This window comes from Labeo rohita, chromosome 9 (assembly GCF_022985175.1).
Source record: "Labeo rohita strain BAU-BD-2019 chromosome 9, IGBB_LRoh.1.0, whole genome shotgun sequence".
Classification (NCBI taxonomy): Eukaryota; Metazoa; Chordata; class Actinopteri; order Cypriniformes; family Cyprinidae; genus Labeo; species Labeo rohita.
In genome coordinates, this window is record NC_066877.1 from 8,744,239 (window position 1) to 8,766,331 (window position 22,093).

Consider the following 22,093-nt stretch of genomic DNA (forward strand, 5'->3'; position numbering starts at 1 on the left):
ATCACATTTTGTATAATGAAAATGAATCCCATATTGATACCAGTTTTTTTTTTTTTTTTTGTAACATTCGTTGCACATTTTCTGCTTAACTCTCATCAATGTGAAAATTCTAATGATTGTAAAATGAATGTACAATATTATACTGACCAGCATTACAATCACTGTATTACAGTCATTTCATCATCAAGAATAATGGAATAATAATTAGTAGTATTAGTAGTAGTATATTGCAAAATGTAAAAAAAAAAAAAAAAATTCTAAAGATTTTCTTACAGTATTACGATGGTATGATGGTACAAATATTTATTTCCCAAATATTCCTAATATTCTTTTTTCTCATTTTTTTTTTTTTGTTACACTTTGTGGTGAAACATGACGAGCTCCTCCTGGATATCAACATCACTCAGTGAAAACTTCATATTGGTTGACCACTAGTGCTGTTTCTGTGTGTGTGTTTGTACCTGAGGGCTTGTCCTGGTTGCAGTTTAGGAGAGTAGGATCTGCTTTGTGCTTCAACAGCTGGCTCACAATGTGGGTCTGTAGGGACACAAACACACGCACACACATCTCCATGACTTGAGAGGAACTCAAAGAGAATTTTAAAAGATGTAGGTCACATCTTAAAGACGTCTGCATCCATCAGCTCTGGGTCTAATCTACAACATCAGCTGCCAGATCAGCTCTGCTCCAGCCTCCAGCGCCAAACATATGCTAACACCTCGAATTCACACCCTCAGCACTGTGTTCATTAGCCACGGCCTGCACACAGACATACAACCACATTTATCTACATTTGTTTACTTGTCTTTTTAATTTTGTTACTGCATCTCCTGTATTTCTGTACTATATCACAGATCGGAGTTGTGAAGTGTGTGCGACTGTATGTGCAGACTATGCATGCTTCTGCATGTTTCTGATCTATTATGCATGTGTGTGTATCCAAAATAAACGCAAAAATAGCTTTAGGGAGTACAGTTGAGGTCATGCTCTAGAAGCAGAAACCATGCATTCAAATTTTTGAATTTGAAGATTGGGGTAAATTTAACTTATTGTGTCATCTGGGACATATGCAACTATCTTCTGTAGCCTCTGATGGCCAGTACTAAATTAAAAAGAAATTATACTTAGGTAAAATAAGAAAAATGTACACATCTCCATTTTGTTCAAAAGTTTTCACCCCCCGGCTCTTAAAGCATAGATTTTCCTTCTGAAGCATCAGTGAGTGTTTGAACCTTCTGTAATAGTTGCATATGAGTCCCTCAATTGTCCTCAGTGTGAAAAGATGGATCTCCAAACCATACAGTCATTGTTGGAAAGGGTTCAAATACACAAAAATGCTGCAAAACTAAAGAATTTGTGGGACCTGAAGGATTTTTCTGAAAAACAGCAGGCAGTTTAACTGTTCAGGACAAACAAGGCACTCATAAACAACTATCACTAAACAAAAAACAGCTGTGGATCATTCAGGTAACAACACAGTATTAAGAGCGTATGTAAACTTTTGAACAGGGTCATTTTTAAAAATGCAAATTATTTTCTCTCGTGGACTATACTGTATGTAAACATCTTTTATGTGAAATATCTTATTCAGGTCAGTACTAATTAAAAAATAACATGCATTTTGTATGACCCCTCTTATGTTGGTAAAATAATTCACATTTAGCAGATTCTGAAAGCAGGACTTTTTAACTTTCGAACTCAACTGTACATCTGTGTGTCCAAAATTAACTCAAAAACTAGAAACTGTAATATTACATGGTTAAAGAGTTAGTTCACCAAAAAAAAAAAAAAGATCAAGACAAACAGTCAGTCAGACACATGCTTTTCCAGCTTTTATTTTGTCTGCTCTCATAATACAACTAAAGGTGTTACTTCAAGAAGAGTGTGTCATTGTCTCGCAGTTGTTTTTAACAATCAAGGCTTTTGTTTAAAAACAGGTCGCCCACCACAGTGGCTGGTAAATATCGCATATTTACTCGAAACTGTGAAAAAAAGTCCATTTGATTAGTGATGGGTGCAATACTGTTTTCCCACCTTGTTTACAATGCTCTCCAGTGTTTCCGCATGTACTAAACAATGTTTCCAGTTGTTCGGATTGTGTATGATAATGCTCAAGCTGAAGTGAAACTCTGCAACTGCAGCATGGCAGTTCTGCTGAGTCACACAACCATCTGCAGTGCTAATGACTGACTCAATCTGTGTGTCTGTCTGTCCGTGTATGTGAGAGAGAGAGACATTCTGTCCTGCTGCAATGAATTATAGATGTAGGCAGAGAAATCATCTCTCTGAGTGTGTTTATTATTTGCGAGTGTGTGTGGGTGTGTGAGGCTACAGATCAAACACTACTCCTTGCAATCTCAGACCACCCTTCACAAACAAATACTAATTACATTTGGTATCTGGAGATAACACTATTCATTTTGGACAAGTGCCATGATAATATCATTGTACTGTTTGAAGTGCCTTGAGAATACGTAATAATATACTCAAGATAGGAATCATTCAGTATCATGGTGTTGCATTTATGATTACTATAATGTTATATCTATAGTACCACAGCCACGGTAGTTTTTGTATCTGTCAGCAATAGACAAATAGAAGACAGTTTTGCACTCTCTTGACTCTATATAGACCTTTTCCACAAAAGTAAGAGAGGAGGAAAAAGGAAAACACAAAGGTGTATATGTAGGCAAGATTATCCTGGGGGACAAAAAGAACAAAGGAGAAGAAAGAAGGAAAATTCTCTTCATCAGCAACCTGAAACATTATCAAATATTTGACCACGTCAGCAGGTTCGTCCTTTCCTCTAGAAATCAATCTCCTCTAGCGCAAGCGCTGTTGTTTAACTCATATAAAACACATTAGTACTTCATATGATCCTCAAAGCTCGAGTCCATCTGGCTGAGAATTGGTAAGATCAATGCAATGCTGAAGTGTCATTAATCAGAAACAGGAAGGGAGGGTGAATTAATGAACTGTATTTGGTCTACAATAACTCTAATATCAATACAGTCCACTAACCGTGAACAGCAATCTGATCAAATGGCTAAACACGAGAAGCATATAGCATATTACACTAATGCAAATTCAAATTGGCCAGAATATTTGTTTTGCCCAGTGGTCAGCAGCCTGTTTGCTATACAAATAAACAAAAACTAAAATAAACAGATAGCTAGCTAGATAGCTAGCTAGATAACCAGATAGCTAGATAGATAGATAGATAGATAGATAGATAGATTTATATCTTTAAAGACTGAATTACTAGGAGAAAGCTTGGCATGTAAACGGCAAAAAAAAAATTAACCATTGTTTGTTTGTTTTTTTTTCCATTGGCATTACAAATAAAATTTATTATATATTTATTTTATGTTTATCTCTAATTAATGGAAGAATTACTGCAAGAATTAAGGCATGCAAATTAGGGCTGTCAAATGATTAATTACGATTAATTACAACATAAAAATTTGAGTTTGCCTAATCTATGTGTGTGTACTGTGTGTAATTATGTATATATAAATATACACAAATTAATGCATATATTTAATAGAAATATGTTATTTATATACAACATATTTTTATTTATATATATAATATAAATTATAGAAAAAATATAGTAAATACATATACTTGTAAATATTTCTTTAAAATATACATTAATGTGTTTGTGCATATATACATAATAATTACACAGTTCAAAGACATATATTAGGCAAACTCAAACTTTTATTTTGCATGCAATTAATCACAATTAATCATTTTTTTATTATTTTGAAGTGCAAAATAAAATAAAATTAAATTAAATTAAATTAAATTAAATTGTAAAGATCATGTTCCATTAAGATATTTTGTACATTTTCTACAGTAAATATATCAAGAACTTCATTTAGACTTCAAAGGTGATTTTCTCAATATTTAGATTTTTTTGCACCCTCAGATTCCAGATTTTCAAAATAGTTGAATCTTGGCCAAATATTGTCCTATCCTAACAAACCATACATCAGTGGAAAGCTTATTATCAGCTTCCAGATGATGTATAAAATCTAAATTTCAAAAAATTGACCCTTATGACTGGTTTTGTGGTCTATGGTCACAAATTTGAATGTGAAAAATCAGTGTCCATCAGGAAATGATATGTAATGCCATGTAATAATATGTACCTGTCCATATTTGGCAGCCAGATGTAAGGGTGTCCAGAAGCTGTTGTCAGACACCTGGACATCTGCCCCGTTCTCCAGCAGCACGGACACCACCTCCTTATAACCACTGGCACTGGCGATGTGTAGCTGCAAACACAGACAGACACATCACATGTGATGTTTCATGTGGCCAAAAGCCTTCCAATTCAAATCACCATCTGTAAACATCACACAGACTGCGTTAAACTTAGAGATCAGCGAACCGTTACACATTTTGGGATTCAAGTATTTTCTCACCAGCGTGACCCCGTCATCATTTTGTTGATTGACGCCACCCCCGCTGCTGACCAGCTGCCTCACGTCAGACAACATGGTGGACGAGCGCTGGGTTTTCATCTGGTGCATAGAGCTCATGTCCACTCCTGACAAATGCACAGACAGGTGTACAAGTGAGATGGACAGATAGAGTTCAAGACAGAGTGGTTATGTATGGGATCAGACGGGATCTCTCTCCATGTCAACTGGAGGATGTATTCTTTAGTTTCTCATGTCTGAGGCAACAAATCATCTCCACTTGTAAAAAGTACTCCATTAGACAAAACATAAGATCAGCAGTAAAAGAAGATGTGGAGCAGGTCGTCCTGAGATAGTGGGAGCCTTGACTGTAATGATAAACGAGCTCTGTGACTGCAGCCCAGAGAAGTGTGCCTCTTTTTCTAGATCTCACTGATTGATTAGCAGGCTAAAGTAACTCTTACTGTATTCAGCATGTGAGCTGAAAGAATGGATGAATGTTAACAATGACACGGTCGAACGGTATGACTATACACAATTCAGTCGGTAGAAATATATTTGTGCGGTTATCAGTCGTCAGGACTGCTTTGTTATTTACACGTGTGAGCAATGGGGAACACAGTGTCATGCTAAAAATGCTTCAGTTTCAGTCTATTTTGTTTTACCAAAATTCAACACAGAGCAGAAGTGTTCTGCCATATAATAATGATGCATTAAAAATTAAATTAAATTAAATTAAAATTAAATTAAACATTTTTAAATTAATTTATTTATTTTTGATTCTTGGGAAACAGTATATGCAATTTGAAACTAAAACAAACAAAAATCTTAAAATACATCACAAGTCACACTGAATGACTGATTGCTTGATTGATTAATGTAAATACTTTTAAGCAGGGATGCATTAAATTGATCAAAAGTGACAGTAAAGACATTTATGATGGTACAAAATATTGCTATTTCTCATAAATGCTTTTCCTTCAAAAAATTCGGAAAAAAAAGCATAAAACAAAAATATTAAGCAGCACAAATGAATAAAAAAAAAGGTTATTGCAACAACTGTAAGTAATGAAGCCAGAATTGCGTGATATAAACTCACAATTGCGAGCTGCACAATTGTTGTTTTTTTCCGCTTTTTTCATTAGCACTACAAATGAAATTCAACATGTATTTATTTTATGTTTATCTTTAATTAATAGAAGAATTACTGTAAGAGGCAGTATGGCATGCAAATGCATTATATTTTTTTTGCAGTGTAATAAAATAAAATAAAAAACTGCAAGTTATAAAGTCAAAACTGCAAGATAAAAAGAATTGTAAAAAGTTTATATTACAAAATTCTGACTTTATGACTCACAATTCTGAGAAAAGTCAGAACTGCGAGATATAAACTCACAATTGCAAGTCATTAAGTCAGAATTATGTAATATAAACTCACAATTGTGAGTTACAAATTCAGAATTGCAAGATAAGAACTCACAATTCTCACTTTTTTCTCGCAAATGTGATTTTATATCTCACAATTCTGACTTTTTCTCAAATATAGATATAAACTCACATTCGCAAGTTATACATTTTTATCTTGCAATTCTGACTTTTTTCTTGCAAAGGCGAGTTCATAAACCCGCGATTGTGGGTTATAAAGTCCTATTTTAAGGGGGAAAAGACTGATGTTCTCAGAATTGCAAGTTCATATCCCAGAATTCTAAGAAAAAACAGTCAGAATTGTGAGATAAAATGTTTCTTTTTTATTCAGTGGAGAAAACAGGCTTCTTTTAAATTGTAACAATATTTTACAATATTTATTATACATATATATATATATATATATATATATATATAACTGCAGAGCTTAAGAGTCTTCTTTCTCAAAAAAAAAAAAAGAAAAAATTGGAAATGCTATACTGTTTAACACTACAGGTCCTATGTACGCATTTATGTAGTCATACAAAACGGCCAAGGAACTAAGTAAGAAACTAAATGACTGAAGGATCCTACCATTCTCCTCCAGGTGTCTGATGAGGATATAGCTGCTTTCTGTCCCCTCTGTGGCGTAGTCCAGTGGAATGTTCCCGTTCACATCCTGCAGTAGCACGTTGACTCCGGCCTTCAGACGAGGAGTGATGGAGAGGAGAAGGGGAGGGGAAGATGGCAGTGAGATAAAGCAAAACAAGACGTAAACAAATGGAGTCCCTCTTGCCCCATTCATCAGTCTGCAATCGATGATAAACTACGGCCAATTATCACACTTTCCCAGCATTCCCCAGGGCACCCGAGCTCAGAGATGAGCTACATTAACAGAAAATAGTGCGTTAAATAACTCATTAAGATAGGGGCAGGTTAATAGGGTCTCTGGTACGGTGTCGAGTGTTTGGGTGGCAGCAGGTGATGTGATTTATGAGCGTCTGGTCTCTAGAGACTCCAGACCACGATAAGACTCTGGATTAGAAGAAGAATACACAAGAATAGCTACTTTGATACATGAACACAATCAGAAAAATTAGACAGGGCGTCATAATAAGCTAGATAATATTAAATATTAAAATAGTAATGGCCAGAAACAAAACAACTGCACCGTTCAGATACTGTTGTCATAATGACACAAAAACATGGCCAGATCACACTGCACTACAAGAAAAAAAAAAAAAATCTTAAATATTGTAAATTTATATTACATTTTTTTTGAAGTGATGAGAATGAATGAATGAATGAGTGAATGAATAAATAAATAAATAAATAAGGGTATACAATGATTTTTATTTAAATGTTAAATATAATGAAATATAAATATAATATTAAATATAAATTAAAAAAAATGAGTAGAAACTGAAATCTGTCAATTCACAAAAAAATTAACAATTACATACTCTAACAGCAATTTTGAACTTAAATAAATATACTATTGCTACTGCTGCTTCACTACACTAATTGCAGTTCAGAACTGTAATAATTTTTATTTAAATACTACAAATAGTATTTTATTGAGTAATGATGGATGGATGGATGGATGAATAAACAAACAAACAAACAAATGCTGGTATACAATGAATTTTATTTTAATGTTAAAACAAATAAAAAAAAAAAAATAGTTTCTTTGCCGATAGCATTGAAATAATAAGATTGCAATTTTGAACTGAAATAAACACATAAATAAATAAATGCTTGTATATAGTGATTTTTGTTTAAATGTTAAGACAAACAAAAAATAATAATTTATTTAATTTTAATTCATTTATTTTCACATTGAAGTAATGAGGCATAGATTTTTTTATTTTTAAATAAAAAAAATAACAATTGAATAAAAAAATGTATAAATAATATTAATGAATAAAAAAAACTTTGAACCTTCTGAATAATTTTTACTTGAACATTATAAATATATATTGCATTTATTTTATCGAAGTAAAGGTAAATAAATAAATAAATAAATGCTGGTATGCATGATTTTTACTTTAATGTTAAAACAAATAAAAACATTTAACCCGTTTTAAGCCTTTGCATTGAAGCAATGAGACTCAAATCTGTTGAATAACAAAAAAGTAAATAAATAAATAACAATAATAACAAAATAAAAAATTAACTACAATTTTGAACTATAGTCATTTTTTAAATATTCTAAATATATATTGCACTTTATTAATGATAAAGTAATGCCTTAAGTAATGATAATAAAGTTTTTTATTAAATGTAAAAAAAAAACCTGAAATCTTTATCTTAAATCTGAAATACTTATATAAATAAACCTATATACTCATTCATATTTTCAAATGTTACTCATTCATATTTTCATAGCACATATCCCATTTTGGTCCAAAATATAGTCCATCAACTGTGACAGAAACTTAAGACCACTGGTTACTTTCCAATCCAAACTTCCTGTTTCAACGAGTAATTGATTTTTAAGCAATTTGATGGGCACTTCAACTACAGGTCTGTTAACTGACTTAAATAAACCTAAGTGGCACTTAAAAAAAATATTCCTAAAACCATATTAACTCTGCACTACACAGAGTGAGAGGAGGACGCCATGACATTTAAAAAATAAAATCAAACTTTAGCAGATCACTGCGTGAAATTTACAGCTATCTCTCAAAATGGCCTGTGTGCAATTAAAACTGCAAATGGCACGTCTCCATCTGACTGGCTGGAGCACAAAGGCATTGTGACAAATCCGCAGCTTATTGTCTCTTTACCCAGCATGCATTTCAAATCTAGCCATCAGCACATTCAGACTGTGGAGGTTGTGTCAATCACGCAATGAGGTTAGCGGTAGGTTAATGAATGTATTAATTAACATTAACTATCAGCAGCTCCTTTGTCTGCATTTATGAGCAATGACTTTTTGGGACACACCCCCACAAAACACACACACACACGCACAAAGCTCTAGAGAGCGCTGATGGATCTAACAGTGTGCCACACGAGTGTGTCATGACCTCCTCCCTGAGATCTCCTGCTGCAGGAATCACAACAGTACTGATGCAATACACCACAGTTCAGCTCCAACTCACAGGGACACAGGGTGTGGGACATAGGGTGTGTGTGAGTGTTTGTATTGGAGGAGATCCATCGATTCGTCTAGCATGGAACTGTTATTGAATAAGATGTGAATGGTTAAAGCAGGAGTGTGTGTGAATTGATTAGGCAGGGTCAATGTGAAGGAGACGGTGGTGTGATAAGGACGTGTGTCTTCAACCTCTTGCACTAAGAGAAAGGCTGATAAAGATGTCAGCATCACCTCCTCTGATCGACAAACTGCACAGTGTCCTCTGTGACACTATGAGAGTCCTGAATACTAAACAACCAACACATAAGATTTACAAACATACTCTTAATCTCACTAGTACAAACGAAATTTTCAACTCGGTCAGAAATTTGCATTTATACATCAGTTCGGAGGCACGAGTGTGTAAATACATAAGAAACAATACTGGAGTGTCTTTAAAAAGTGCCTTTTGTGTGAACTACCTCCTTCCGCCATGGATTCAAATCTTAGTTTGACAGTTCTACAGCCGATCCCAAACCTTCATTACTAATTAGAGAATGTCACTTTAGAACTAGTAACAAATGAACACTGAGTTGCTTCATTGACCGCTTATTGTATTACTGTATTAAAAACTCTGTTATGTAGAGTAAACTGTGTTATGTAGAGTATTATGAGAGAGATGGAATGAGCGAGTGTGATTATCTGCATCTGATACAGCATTCATTCTTCAGCTCAGTCTCATATTCACAATAAAACATTAGCTTGAATGTCCACTGAGAAAAGCGATATCTTTGTCATATTATCCTTTCATCTGTTGGTGACTTCCGATGACAGCGCTGAACGGCTGCTGATGCCCTGGAGCTCACATCTTCGAAAAAGTCGAAGCAAATTTTCAAACAGACATTATCTTTTATTAACAAACTGCATATTTGAAGTCTAAAAAATTCTTAAAACCACATTCCGTAACGCAAAAACAGTATTATTTGTAAAAATGTAGTGGATTTGGGCATCCACCATGACACTCATTACTGTTGGATAAATACCGTTGGAGTTCTGTTATCACTAGAATATTGCACTCCTCTCAGCCAATCAGATTTGAGGACCAGAAAGAACTGTTGCATATAATATAATATAATATAATAAAACCTTTGAGGTCAATAAGATCTTTTTAATGTTTCTGGAGGGGAAAAAAAGTCTCTTATCCTCACCAAGTCCTGCATTTATTTGATTAGAAATATAATAAAAAACAGTAATATTGTGAAATTTTATTACTTTTTTTTTCCCTATTTTAAAAATATAATTTATTCCTGTGATGGCAAAGCTACATTTGTAGCACTTATTGTCACACAATGCTTCAGAAATCATTTAAAATTCGGATTTGGTGCTCAAGAAACATTTATTTCAGATTTATTTCAATATTGACTAAAAAAAAAAAAAAAAGCATTCATTTGAAATACATCTTGTGATCATTTTAATGAACACTTTCTTAATTAACTTTGTGAAGTTTAACAAATTAAAATAAATAATACAAACCCACATTATTAAATGGTAATTTCTATTATATTATATTATATTTAACATATTTTTAATATATAAACTATATTAGTAATTTAAAAATGTCAATATATTAATACATTTATGCACAATGCCAAACCTGATATTAGTACTAAAAAAATTTATCTGACCCAAACTTTTTTAACAAAAATGTAATATAATATAATATAATATAATATAACATAATATAATATAATAAAAATAAGTTAGTATATTAGTACATTTATGCCCCAGTGCCATACCTTTTCTTTTCCTGGCCATAACAAACTGCAGTGTACTTTATGAATGAGACACATACTGACCTGGTCTACTGGACTGTATTGACACTCCGCTGTGTCTGAGACTAGCAGCGGTAACTAACAGATTGATCATCATGGGTTAGACAGCAATCATAAATTATGTCATAAATGGTGTCAAACCTTTTCAGTACACTTATTTGAGGGCAGCCCAAGGGGTTAACAGGCTAACCTCCATGACTCGTTCAACCAGTCTTGTGTTATGATGAATTACAACAGTGTTAACATGCAGCGATGGTAGAGCAGGAGACGTGTTTGACTTTCGCCATGTTGCCTATTGATCCACTCCACCCCTTCTCCCCATCACTTCCTCTTCATTCACTTTCATTTAGAGACATTTTGGTGCAAGCAAGGTCACAAGGAGGAGCAGTGGGATCTGCGCACACACACATACGCTTAGTAGAGTTCAGCTCAGGTGCGCTTTGAAGGCCACGGTAACTGAACCTGACAGTACAGAGGACTACAGAGACAGAAACGCCGAATCATGTCAACAAAGGAGAAACAGATGAAACATCCTCCACAGGAAAGTGAAAAACAACAGCGACTCCTTCCTCTGACTGCACCAGGAAACAAGGACAATCACGTAACGTAATTACATCTAATCTACATGATGATGGCTGCCTGTGTCCCATTACAAGGCTTTGAGCACAGACTTAATTGCCTTTGTTAAATTTAATCTGTTATGATAATAGGCTAATAGCAATGAAAGTAAATGAGAATGCAGATAACTTTCTAACTAATATGGCAAACTTCAGAACATCTGCATGGTTCACTGACTTGAATTCATCCTTCAACACCTTTTAACTTATTAAAACTATCCAAGGATTCTTGCATCATAGACATGTATTGTGACAACTTTCCACCCTTTCTGAATGACTGTTTTGCAGCTTAGTTTCTGTTAAACAGATAGTTCACCCCAAAATAAAAATGACCCCATGATTTTCTCACCCTCAACCCATCCTAGGTGTATATGACTTTCTTCTTTCAGACGAATACAGTCAGAGTTATATTAAAAAATGTCCAGGCTCTTCCAAGCTTTATAATGGCAGTGAATGGCTGTTGAGACTTTGAAGTCCAATGAAGTGCATCCATCCATTATTAAAAGTGCTCCACACAGCTCTGGGGGGTTAATAAAGGCCTTCTGAAGCGAATTAATGCGTTTTAAAAGTTTTAAATATCTATATTTAAAACCTTCTAAGCCGTAATCTCTACCTGTCGTACAAGCGTACATGAGAGTTTAGTGTTCCAGCAGATGGCATAGCAGGGCTTAACATTAAGCCTTGACATGTGCTTGTTCTTCGGACAAGTAAATCAGTCACTTGTCCAGGCAAAAAAGCCTTTTTTAGTTGTTGTTGTTGTTTGCTGTAAATGTAATCCATTCTGAAGCAAGAGTCTCATCACTGTAAGTTTCAAGGTGGGGCTCCATGGATCAGACAGATGCTTGATTGGATTGAGATGTGGAGAATTTGGAGGCCAACTCAACACCTCAAACTCGTTGTAGTGCTCCTCAAACAAATTCCTGAACCATTTTTACTTTGTGGCAGGGTGCATTATCCTGCTGAAAGAGGCCTCAGCCACCACCATGAAAGGGTGTACATGGTCTGCAACAATGCTTAGGTAAGTGGTACGTGTCAACGTAACATCCACATGGATGGCAGGACACAAGGTTTCCCAGCAGAACATTGCCCAAAGCATCACGCTGCCTCCACTGGCTTGCTTTCTTCCCATAGTGCATTCTGGTGCCATATGTTCCCCAGGTAAGTAACGCACAGACCACCTTCTTCCATTGCTCCGTGGTCCAGTTCTGATGCTCATGTAGCATCTGGACCAATAATACACACAGTTATTTGTTACATTTAACAAATAATCTCTAAAACCAGCGAGCCAGAGTTCTGGGGACAACCCCCGAAAGCAACTAACACCCCAGAGGGCTTAGTTGTCAGGGCTACCATCTGATAACATGGGTTTTACTGCTCAAAGGGATGCAAGCAGAGCAACGCTCACTACATTTACCCATAGGACAGACACAACTCCAACGTATAGCTGGCTTGTTGGTTTTAGAGATTATTAATTCACAGACAAACCTTTCTTTGACCTTCCTATGACACATAGCCAGGTCACTGTGTATAGTATTACTGCCTTCTATTTTGTCTTTTGTAATGTGTCCTGTTTTATGCATGTGTTATGATAGATCACTAGTTAGTATAACCCCACCTGTGCCATGTTTGGACTCTTTGAATTCGTATTTTGATGATCTAAAAGACGGTGTATATTAAATGTTGATACCTATGCAACATATTATTGTTTTAAGAATCCTTAGTAGTTTTTCCATCAACACCCAATCGAATTACATATGCAAAATACCATGCTCTAAGACAAAGAGTCATAAACTTTCCCTCCATATGAGAGAATGCCACCATTGGCTCTTTGACCTCCCGGAGGTGCGACCACCACAGAACTTAAAGGCATCACACGAGTGACCTCCACTGCACTTTTTAGTTTCTTCACTCGTTTCACATGAGTGACTCGCCTCGGTCAGTCGGCGGTTCTTTGAGATCCTAAGAAGATAGGGAGGATAAGCTAGAACTCTTCGGGACCCCTAAATTTGCGCCAGGCCTTGCATCCTTGTCTTTCCATTTCCCAAAGATCCCCAGCTCTTCGCCCTCCTTCACTTTCCACCTGGGAAGAAACTCTCAATCACCACCGATGCAGAACATCTTTGGAGTTCATCACTCTTCAAACCCGGAAGAACATGATCGCAAGTCCAAACCTTGAAACCATCAAGATTTCACCCGAGACTGTATCTGGACACTCTTTCAACAACCAAGGCAATACAAGTAATGTACATTTAACTAAACAAAACAGAGGTTTAGTATAAGCTGTAGTCCCGTTGTAAACAGCGCTGATGGTTTCACTCAGGTGGTTAACTTACTCTTTTCATAGCTACATTGTCTTGTCTCTCTAATGGCTTCTCACTTGCCCTTCCGCCATACTCTTGTGCACAAATTATATGAGTTTTGATTCTGACTCTGCCTTGTAAAATGAACGTCCCTTTACGATTTCCGATTCAAGCTACATGCTCTAATGTTTTAATACTGTAGGAAAGAGAGTTGATATGAAATTATACTGAATGTTCGCTGGACGAACAGATTAGTTGATGGAAATTTAATTCTGCTACAGTTACTACTGGCAACTGACATAAATAAGTGTAATTAATTGTAAATATTTATATACATTTTCCTTATAAGCTAACTTGCAACACTCACATGCCCAGTGGTCAGTGGCAGTGGTCAGGGGTCATCATGGGCACCCTGACTGGTCTGCAGCTATGCAGCCCTGTACGCAACAAACTTTGATGCGTACAGTGTATTCTGACAGAGTTTCCATCAGAACCAGCAATAACCTCTTGAGCTACAGTATCTCATCCGTTGGATCGGACCACACAGGCCAGCCTTCGCTCTCCACGTGCATCAGTGAGCCCTGGCCACCTATGACCCTGTCACCAGTTCACCACTGTTCCTTCCTTGGACCACTTTTGATAGATACTGACCACTGCAGACAGGCAGCACCCCACAAGAGCTGCCGTTTTGGAGATGCTCTCACCCAGTCATCTAGCCATCACAATTTGTTCTGAACAATTTTTCCTGCTTCTAACACATCAACTTTGAGGACAAAATGTTCACTTGCCTAATATATCCCACCAACTAACAGGTGCCTTGTTATTCACTTCACCCGTCAGTGGTCACAACGTTATGCCTGATCAGTGTATACTATCGATAGACACTCACGCAGGCACAGAAGCACGTGTTAGTTTGCAGTCGGCTGTAGTTTGAGCGGTGTGTTCAAGCGCAGCTTTTTGGTCCATACTGCTGACGCTGACACTGTCTGCTTTTGTCGCCACTGGTTCTTTGAAGTCAGCTTGGTGTGTCCCGGCCTTAATGGTTTAAATAAAGAATGGGGAGAGAGCAGCTGAAACACGACTGAACAAAATGTATGTCTATAGTTGCATCAAAAGCACATCCTGTGTGAGGTGTGACATCCAGAAAATGGACAAAATCTATATCAAATATACGTGAAGAGGTAACTGATGGAAAATGACCCATAACTGAAGGTATTTTTCCAAATAACGTCAGTGAAAAATAATACTATGCACTATAAAGCCACGTCTGTTTAGTTGGAAAAGCAGCAAGCAAAATCCTTTTTCTCCATGACGTCAATTTAATATAGGTTTGTTTCTTCAGGAAGTAATCCTCGTAGGAAATGACTAAGCTAATGAGCTCTTACCTAATGCAGTTCCTACCTAAATGAAATGACTGGCAGCCTAACATATAGTACCTCCTAAATCCTCACTCTGACTAATCCAAAAAAATAGGTCGTCATGGTCCAGTTTTGGAAGCAGGATGCAGTAAAATATGGAGGAAGGAAAGAGAGAGAGGCAGAGGCAGAGGGAGACAGAGAACGATACAGCTAGCCTGAAGTGTGAGTGTGTGTGTGGGAGATTCTGACCTAAAGCACTGCATATTGCACAGCAGAGATAAGAGCATTAACCGAAAAAACAAAAAACAGAGAGGCTAAAATATAAAACACTTTGCATTATGAAAACAGCATATTAGCGAAGGAAATGTGGTGTCAAGTTTCAGAAACCTGGCATTTTACATTTTACTGCATTTATTATTCTAGAGGTACTATGTATTAATTATATATTATTTGTTGTTAATTTATGTTCATAATGTATAGTTAACTTATGCAACGTGAAAATATTAGTACATTATTATAAACATATTGACCCATATTGGTTGACTAGTGGAAAACTTGACTGCATGTACTGCAACTGATGTTAAATGGAGCAAAAGACAGAAGAAGAGTGCTGAAAAGTAATAGGGAGATCGAAAACTTGTAACCATAGCAACGGAGACAACCCTTTCTCCAGAAGGGTGAGTCACCCGTAGGCAAAGAGAAAAGAGGTTAAAGGGGCTTGCTTGAGGAGAATCCTTGTTTTTGTTTTTTGCTGTTTTTTTTTTTCTTATCTTAATAACATTGTAGAGCCAAACAGAGAGCTGCATTAATTCATAATATTTGTGACACACAGCTAATCAAACAATGACATGTCAGTCAGGCTTAAGGCTGTCAATCACACCGCCTTTGATACAGAAAGAAGCCATCCTATTTAAAGCCTATTGTGTCTTGTAAGTGCACACACACATGCTGCTTACTGCAAACTACACAAAATGCATTATTAATTTACATTTTTACTCAAAATGTGTGTGCTATACAAGTATCTATAAATGCAATGAGGCATTTGAATAGTTGAAATGGTGAATACTAAGGCTTCCAGTCAATTCATCATTATGGACTAAACACATATGGATAAAATACAGCAAAACATCAATTTTAATTTAATTTAATTTATTTTAATTTAGTCTTTAAAAATCCCAGCTGATAGTATTTCCTCATTTGTCATCAGCAGAAAAGGACTGTCAAGTTGGCTATATTGCATTGTTTTATATATCAGGGTATTATAGTTAACAAAAGTAAAACTAAATAAATAAAATAAAATATCTGCATCAACTAAAAATATATAAAATGAGTTGCTTAAAAATAAAAAAGAAACCCTTGAATAAACTAAAAATATATCAAATAAATTGCTTAAAAATAAAATAAACACTTGCATTAACTAAAAAATACATCAAATAAATTGCACAAAATAAACACTTGCATTAACTAAAACACATATAAAATAAATTGTTAAAAATAAAATAATAAAATAAATTAAAAAAACTTGCATCAACTAAAAATATACAGATAAACATTGCTTAAAATAAAATAAAATAAAATAAAATAAAAAAACTTGCATTAACTAAAATATATCAAATAAATTTCTTAAAATAAAATAAAATAAACACTTCCATTAACTAAAAATATATAAAATAAAGTTCTTAAAATAAATATAAAGAAAAAAGAAAAATCACTTGCATTAACTAAAAATATACAAAATATATTGCTTAAAATAATATAAAATATTGAAATAACAACAAACTTGCATTAACTGACATTAATATACAGAATAGTTTGCTTAAAATAAAATAACACTTGCATTAACTAAAATATATACAAAATAAATTGCTTAAAAAATAAATTTAATACTTGCATTAACTAAACATATATATCAAATAAAAGGCTTAAAATAAAATAAAATAAAACGTGCATTAGCTAAAAATATATAAAATAAATTGCTTAAAATAAAATAAAATAAACACTTGCATTAACTAAAAATATCTAAAATAAATTGCTTAAAATAAAATAAAATAAAATAAAATAAACACTTGCATATATATATATATATATATATATATATATATATATGTATGTATGTATGTATGTATGTATGTATGTATTCAGCTAACTTTTCTCATTTAGTTTAACTTGATTTAGTTTAACTTGGAAAAAAAACTAAAACTGAAAAAAAATGTAAAACTAATATTAATTAAATAAAAATGTATTAAACAAAATTTATTAAAAAGACAAAAAATGCAAGGTTAATAAAACTTTATAATTCAAATGAAAATAATAAGAGAACTGCTGTGTAGTGCACATTTTCTCAAGTGTAATATATGCAAACTGCAGTATTTACAGTACACTGCAAAAATACTGAATGCCATATAGTAGAATGCTAAAAGTACAAACATCTCTACACCATCTCACACGTGTCTTCTCAAAGATAAATTGTATGTGCTCTTTCAGTAGAGAGCTCGTACATCACACAGGAAAAAAAAGGTTGTGGTACAATGAATTTAGAGTGTAATGTAAAAGGTCCATTTTAAAAAGAGGCAAGGCCATGGCCACTATTAAGGGATCTTCAGAGTCACAAATGGAAAACGTGTGAGTAAGAGAGGATCACGTCTTCATGCAGTTAATTAAGTCTTTATGTTATCTCTGCCGTACGAGAGCTCTGCACACTGACTTGCATGCTTTAATGCAAATGAGGCCTACTTTTAGAAATATTCATTCATACAGTACCAAGCAGTGGTTCTCACACACACATATAAACACGTTAAAGCTGTTGTGAGTACTATCAAACAGAATGCTTCAAAGCTAGAAAACCCGCCTAGGCTGGTTGGCTGGTTTTAGCTGGTCATCCAGGCTGGTCTTAACTCGTAATAGCTGGTCAGCAGGCTGGTTTTTGAGGGGTTTTGGCCACTTCTAGGCTGGTCTTAGCTGGTCAGGCTAGGAGACCAGCTGGAATGACCAGCTAATACCAGCCTGGCCAGGCTGGGAGACTAGCTAAAACTAGCTACTTCCATCTTAAACCAGCTAAAACCAGCATAGGCTGGTTTTAATCACAGGGAATTTTTTTTAATCACAGGGAACCCTTGGTATTTAGACTTGTATGGCTTGATATAATGTAAATTTTGTCCCTTACTGAAATATGTAGTAGAAAACCCATGAAAGATTTACGTTATTTAAAAAATCCACATCGTTTTATACATATTTTGGACTATAGGGGGCCCCATTATTACAATGACGTGAAATGGTTGCACTTGGTGAGCTACTGACACTACCTGTTGCTATTTTTAACACAGCTCGGACAATAAAATACTGATACGATGATTACAGCTACTGAAAAAGCTTACAGATGGCTATAGATATAAGCATAGGCTTAAACCAAATGCCGTACCATCGATTTTTCCTCACAAGGAGTTTAAATGCCTCCGGATATCAAGTGAAATCTGTGCTGAGAAACTCCTGCAGTGGCTGCAGCATCATGACAAGCGTCGGCATGTTTACATCCTAGCGTTTACATCCTAGCGTTTACATCCTAGCTCTTTCAGTAGCTGTGGTACTATAAGCCTCAAAGGCATCAGGGCTAAAGAGGAGAGAACAAAGATGTGGCTCTATAGGAAGTTTTATTCGTCCACTGGCATCTTCCCATTCTTTTCTCCTTTTCTTATCGCTAGGAAAGTAGTGAAGACTTGTATCACATCTCTTGTTGCCTTTCAAATGAAAATTTCAACCAGAAGCTGCACAATGTGGCATCGCAGCAGTGTTTTATTTTCCGAGTTGTGTTGCAGTAAAAACAGCCACAGGTAGCAACAGTAGCTCACAGAGTAAAACATTTCACATCAAAATCAAAATAATGGCGCCCCCATAGTCCAAAATATGTATAAAATATGTATAAAAATGTGTAAATATATATAAAATATGTAAAACGATTTTTTAAATAACATTAATCTTTCATGGGTTTTCCATTATATATTTCAACTAGATGAGTAAACTAGATGAGTAAACTAGATGAACAAACTTTGAAGTTGGCTTGAAAAAGCCTAGCCTGAAAGTTTGAAGCAGGAAAAAGCTTTAAGTTTAAAAGTTTAGACAGAAAGATGTTGCTAACATGTTCTTAGCATGTTGTTAGCATATTTCTAACATGTTTCTGGCATGTTGCTAGCACATTTCTAACGTAATTAACATGCTGCTAGCATTTTTCTAGCATGATTACCCTGGTGAAAAAAACAGCATATGCTGGTAGGTATATTTTGATGCTGGGATGCTGGTTAGGTATGATTTGGTGCTGGTTTATGCTGGTCATGTTGCTGGTCAAGGACCAGCATAAACCAGCAAAGGACCAGCAAAAACCAGCAAAGGACCAGCTTAAACCAGCATCAAAACATACCTACCAGCATATGCTGTTTTTTTCACCAGGGTAGCAAGTTGTTAGCATGCTTTTAACCTGATAGCATGTTTAAAAATATATATTTTACATAATTAGCATGTTGTTAACATGTTTCTAGCATGATTAGCATGTTGCTAGCATTTTTCTAGCATGCTAGCATGTTGTTAGCATGTTTTTTTAACATGATTTAACATGTTGCTAACATGAATGCAAAAAAATCCAGCTAAAAAAACAGCTAAAATCAAGTAAAACCAGCTGATTTCGTAGCAAAAAAACTGCTTAAAACCAATTAAAAACCAGCTACAACCAGCCTAGGCTAGTCTTAGCTGGTTTATTAGAAAATAGCTGGTTTAAGTTGGTTGGTCTTTTAGCAGGTCTCCCAACTTGAAGAGCTAAGGCCAGCCAGCTTAATCTGGTTTTAGCAGCTTTTTTAGTAGGAAGTTGTTAAGATTTACTATAGCAATAGATAGCTTAAAGTCTCATTGTATAAAAATCTTCACACCCTCAGTGAATGTCTATGGAATTTTAGGTGGTTTTGATAGTCTGGTTTTCGAAAACCGTAAGCCGAATCAGTTAGAAAAGATATAACAACTAACTTCAGACCAGTCTGAAGGTCTTACCTGAGTTTGGTGGTTGTAGCTTTAAAGCTCTAGGAGAAGATACTGACTTAATTTTGGCTCAGAAGAAGAAAAAGAAGCTTAAATAGCAGATATTATCAAGCCAACTTAATAAGAGACATCATTTACATTATATCGAGTCATTCAAGTCTTAATATCTGGGCTTCCCTTTTAATTTTTCACCCTCATGTTGTTCCAAACCTCTATGACTTACTTTCCTCTGTGGAACACAAAAGAAGATATTCTGTAAGTCAGTGTGGTCCAAACAACATTGGACCCCACTGGCTTTCACTGTATGGACAAAATACACAGATGTTCCTCAAAACACCTTAACACACACAGAAGAAACAAGCCAGACAGATTTGTGGGTGAGTAAATGATGACAGAACTGTCTGTTTAACTGCTGCCACTTCAAACTGAAGCTGTTCAGTAATCGTTGTTATTTTATTACGTTATTATGCCTGGTGATGTGAACAGATAGGGACAGATGGGGTTTGAGCCTATACATCCGCCAAATAAAGATGTTCAGGTGGGTGGATCAGCCTCACCATATTGAACTCCAGATGAAGAGTAAAACAATGGCTTTACTGATATTAGATTTCTCCATTAAGTCTGGATGTTATTGTGGATGTAGCTACCATGAAACCGAACAATGTGTGTCTATGTGTAATAGTAGTAGTGGTAGTAGTAATAGTAGTAGTAAGTGTATTTTTGGCCAGTAGTCCTAAAGGGGCTCTGTGATTGAAGTAAGCTGGCAGGCGCACATGGTTTGCTGCTTCACGCTCTAGTGAAAATCAGGTCGAAAGTGGTCTGGAGTCAGACAAGCACCGAAAAGTAGAGCAGGCAAAGCTGGTGCCTCCGTGGCACACATTCAGAATAACAATAACCAGACAATGGTTTTCTTCAAGATATCGGAGTGTATTTTCTATTACGTTACAAAGATTGCGATCTGTACTTTCACCTGAGGTCTAGAAGCAGGAAATATGGCAGCATGTGAGATCTGTGAGCGGGAAGAGCTTCCATTTTCTCTTAATAATAATGAAATGATTCAGTCATCAATATGAAGGATGAAGAAGCTCAGTGGATGAGGAACAGCATGTGTAGGAATCATTGTAAATGGATTTGGATTGAAGGGGGCGAATATCTTCCCCCAGTGTGTTTCTTTTAGATTCTCAACAGAGATAAACAACCTGATTCATACTCTGTTTACACCCCAAGGCTCCTAATTTGGGAGGATATGCTGTTCAGTGACAAATTAATGGTATAAATCTCCTTTCCCCCACTATTTCTCCAAGTCAGTTTTAGATTCTATTAAGTCGCTCTGTTTTCCTGCAGTGCATCATAGCCGTGTTTAAAGCCGATTTTCAGTTGTATGCTTCAATTACATTGTCGTTGGGGAATCTGAGGGAGGCGATGCACGACTGAACAGCCTGCTGGTTTAATGGTCTTTCCAACTCTCCGAAAGCATCCAACAAGTTTGATACTATGGCTGGCAGTCAAACTTTTTCCTCGCAAATTCAAAAGCCACAAATTGCAAACGCCATTAATAGAAATTTCAACCGAGGGGTGCCATGGTCTTACGATTCGCAGAGGGTGCCCCACTTTGGGCACCACATTTGTGACAAAGTTTGAGAGCAATTTTAATTTTTATCATTAATATGACCCAAACGTTCATTGCCTATTAGTGCCCGTAGCAAACAGGATACATCTGCATGCTGTGCTGCACTGGAGCAAACAAGCAGAAATAATCTTGAGCTTCTTCTCTCCACTCTAACATTTGGAGTAGAAATTCTCCATAGGAAAGACGCTCTTTGAAGTCACAGAGCTAAAAATAACCCTGATATCCCTGTTACTTTGAGCTTCCACTGACACGCACATGGAGTGAGCTGTTGCCTGGCACCACAGCGTGAAGAACAACAGTGACACACTTGTGTCTTAACTGTCTGTGAATCCAAAGGGGAGTCGGTATGAGTGTTCTGGTTAAGGCTGTAACATATATCAAAATAACGTCTAAAGTATGATATGGCAGAGTCGCAGAGCAG

General features: G+C 35.6%; 1 protein-coding gene across 5 annotated transcripts in view; it reads right to left on the reverse strand.

The window, feature by feature from the left end:
• myo16 (myosin XVI) overlaps positions 1-22,093 on the reverse strand; it is a 246,434-nt gene that overhangs the window by 132,032 nt on the left and 92,309 nt on the right. For all 5 annotated transcript variants that reach the window (XM_051118727.1, XM_051118728.1, XM_051118726.1 and 2 more), the window contains exons 5-8: positions 6,429-6,537; positions 4,434-4,558; positions 4,158-4,283; positions 462-537 (exon numbers count right to left, since the gene is read on the reverse strand). In XM_051118727.1, coding sequence (XP_050974684.1) covers positions 462-537; positions 4,158-4,283; positions 4,434-4,558; positions 6,429-6,537 — 436 coding nt within the window. The remainder of the gene's footprint in view (positions 1-461; positions 538-4,157; positions 4,284-4,433; positions 4,559-6,428; positions 6,538-22,093) is intronic.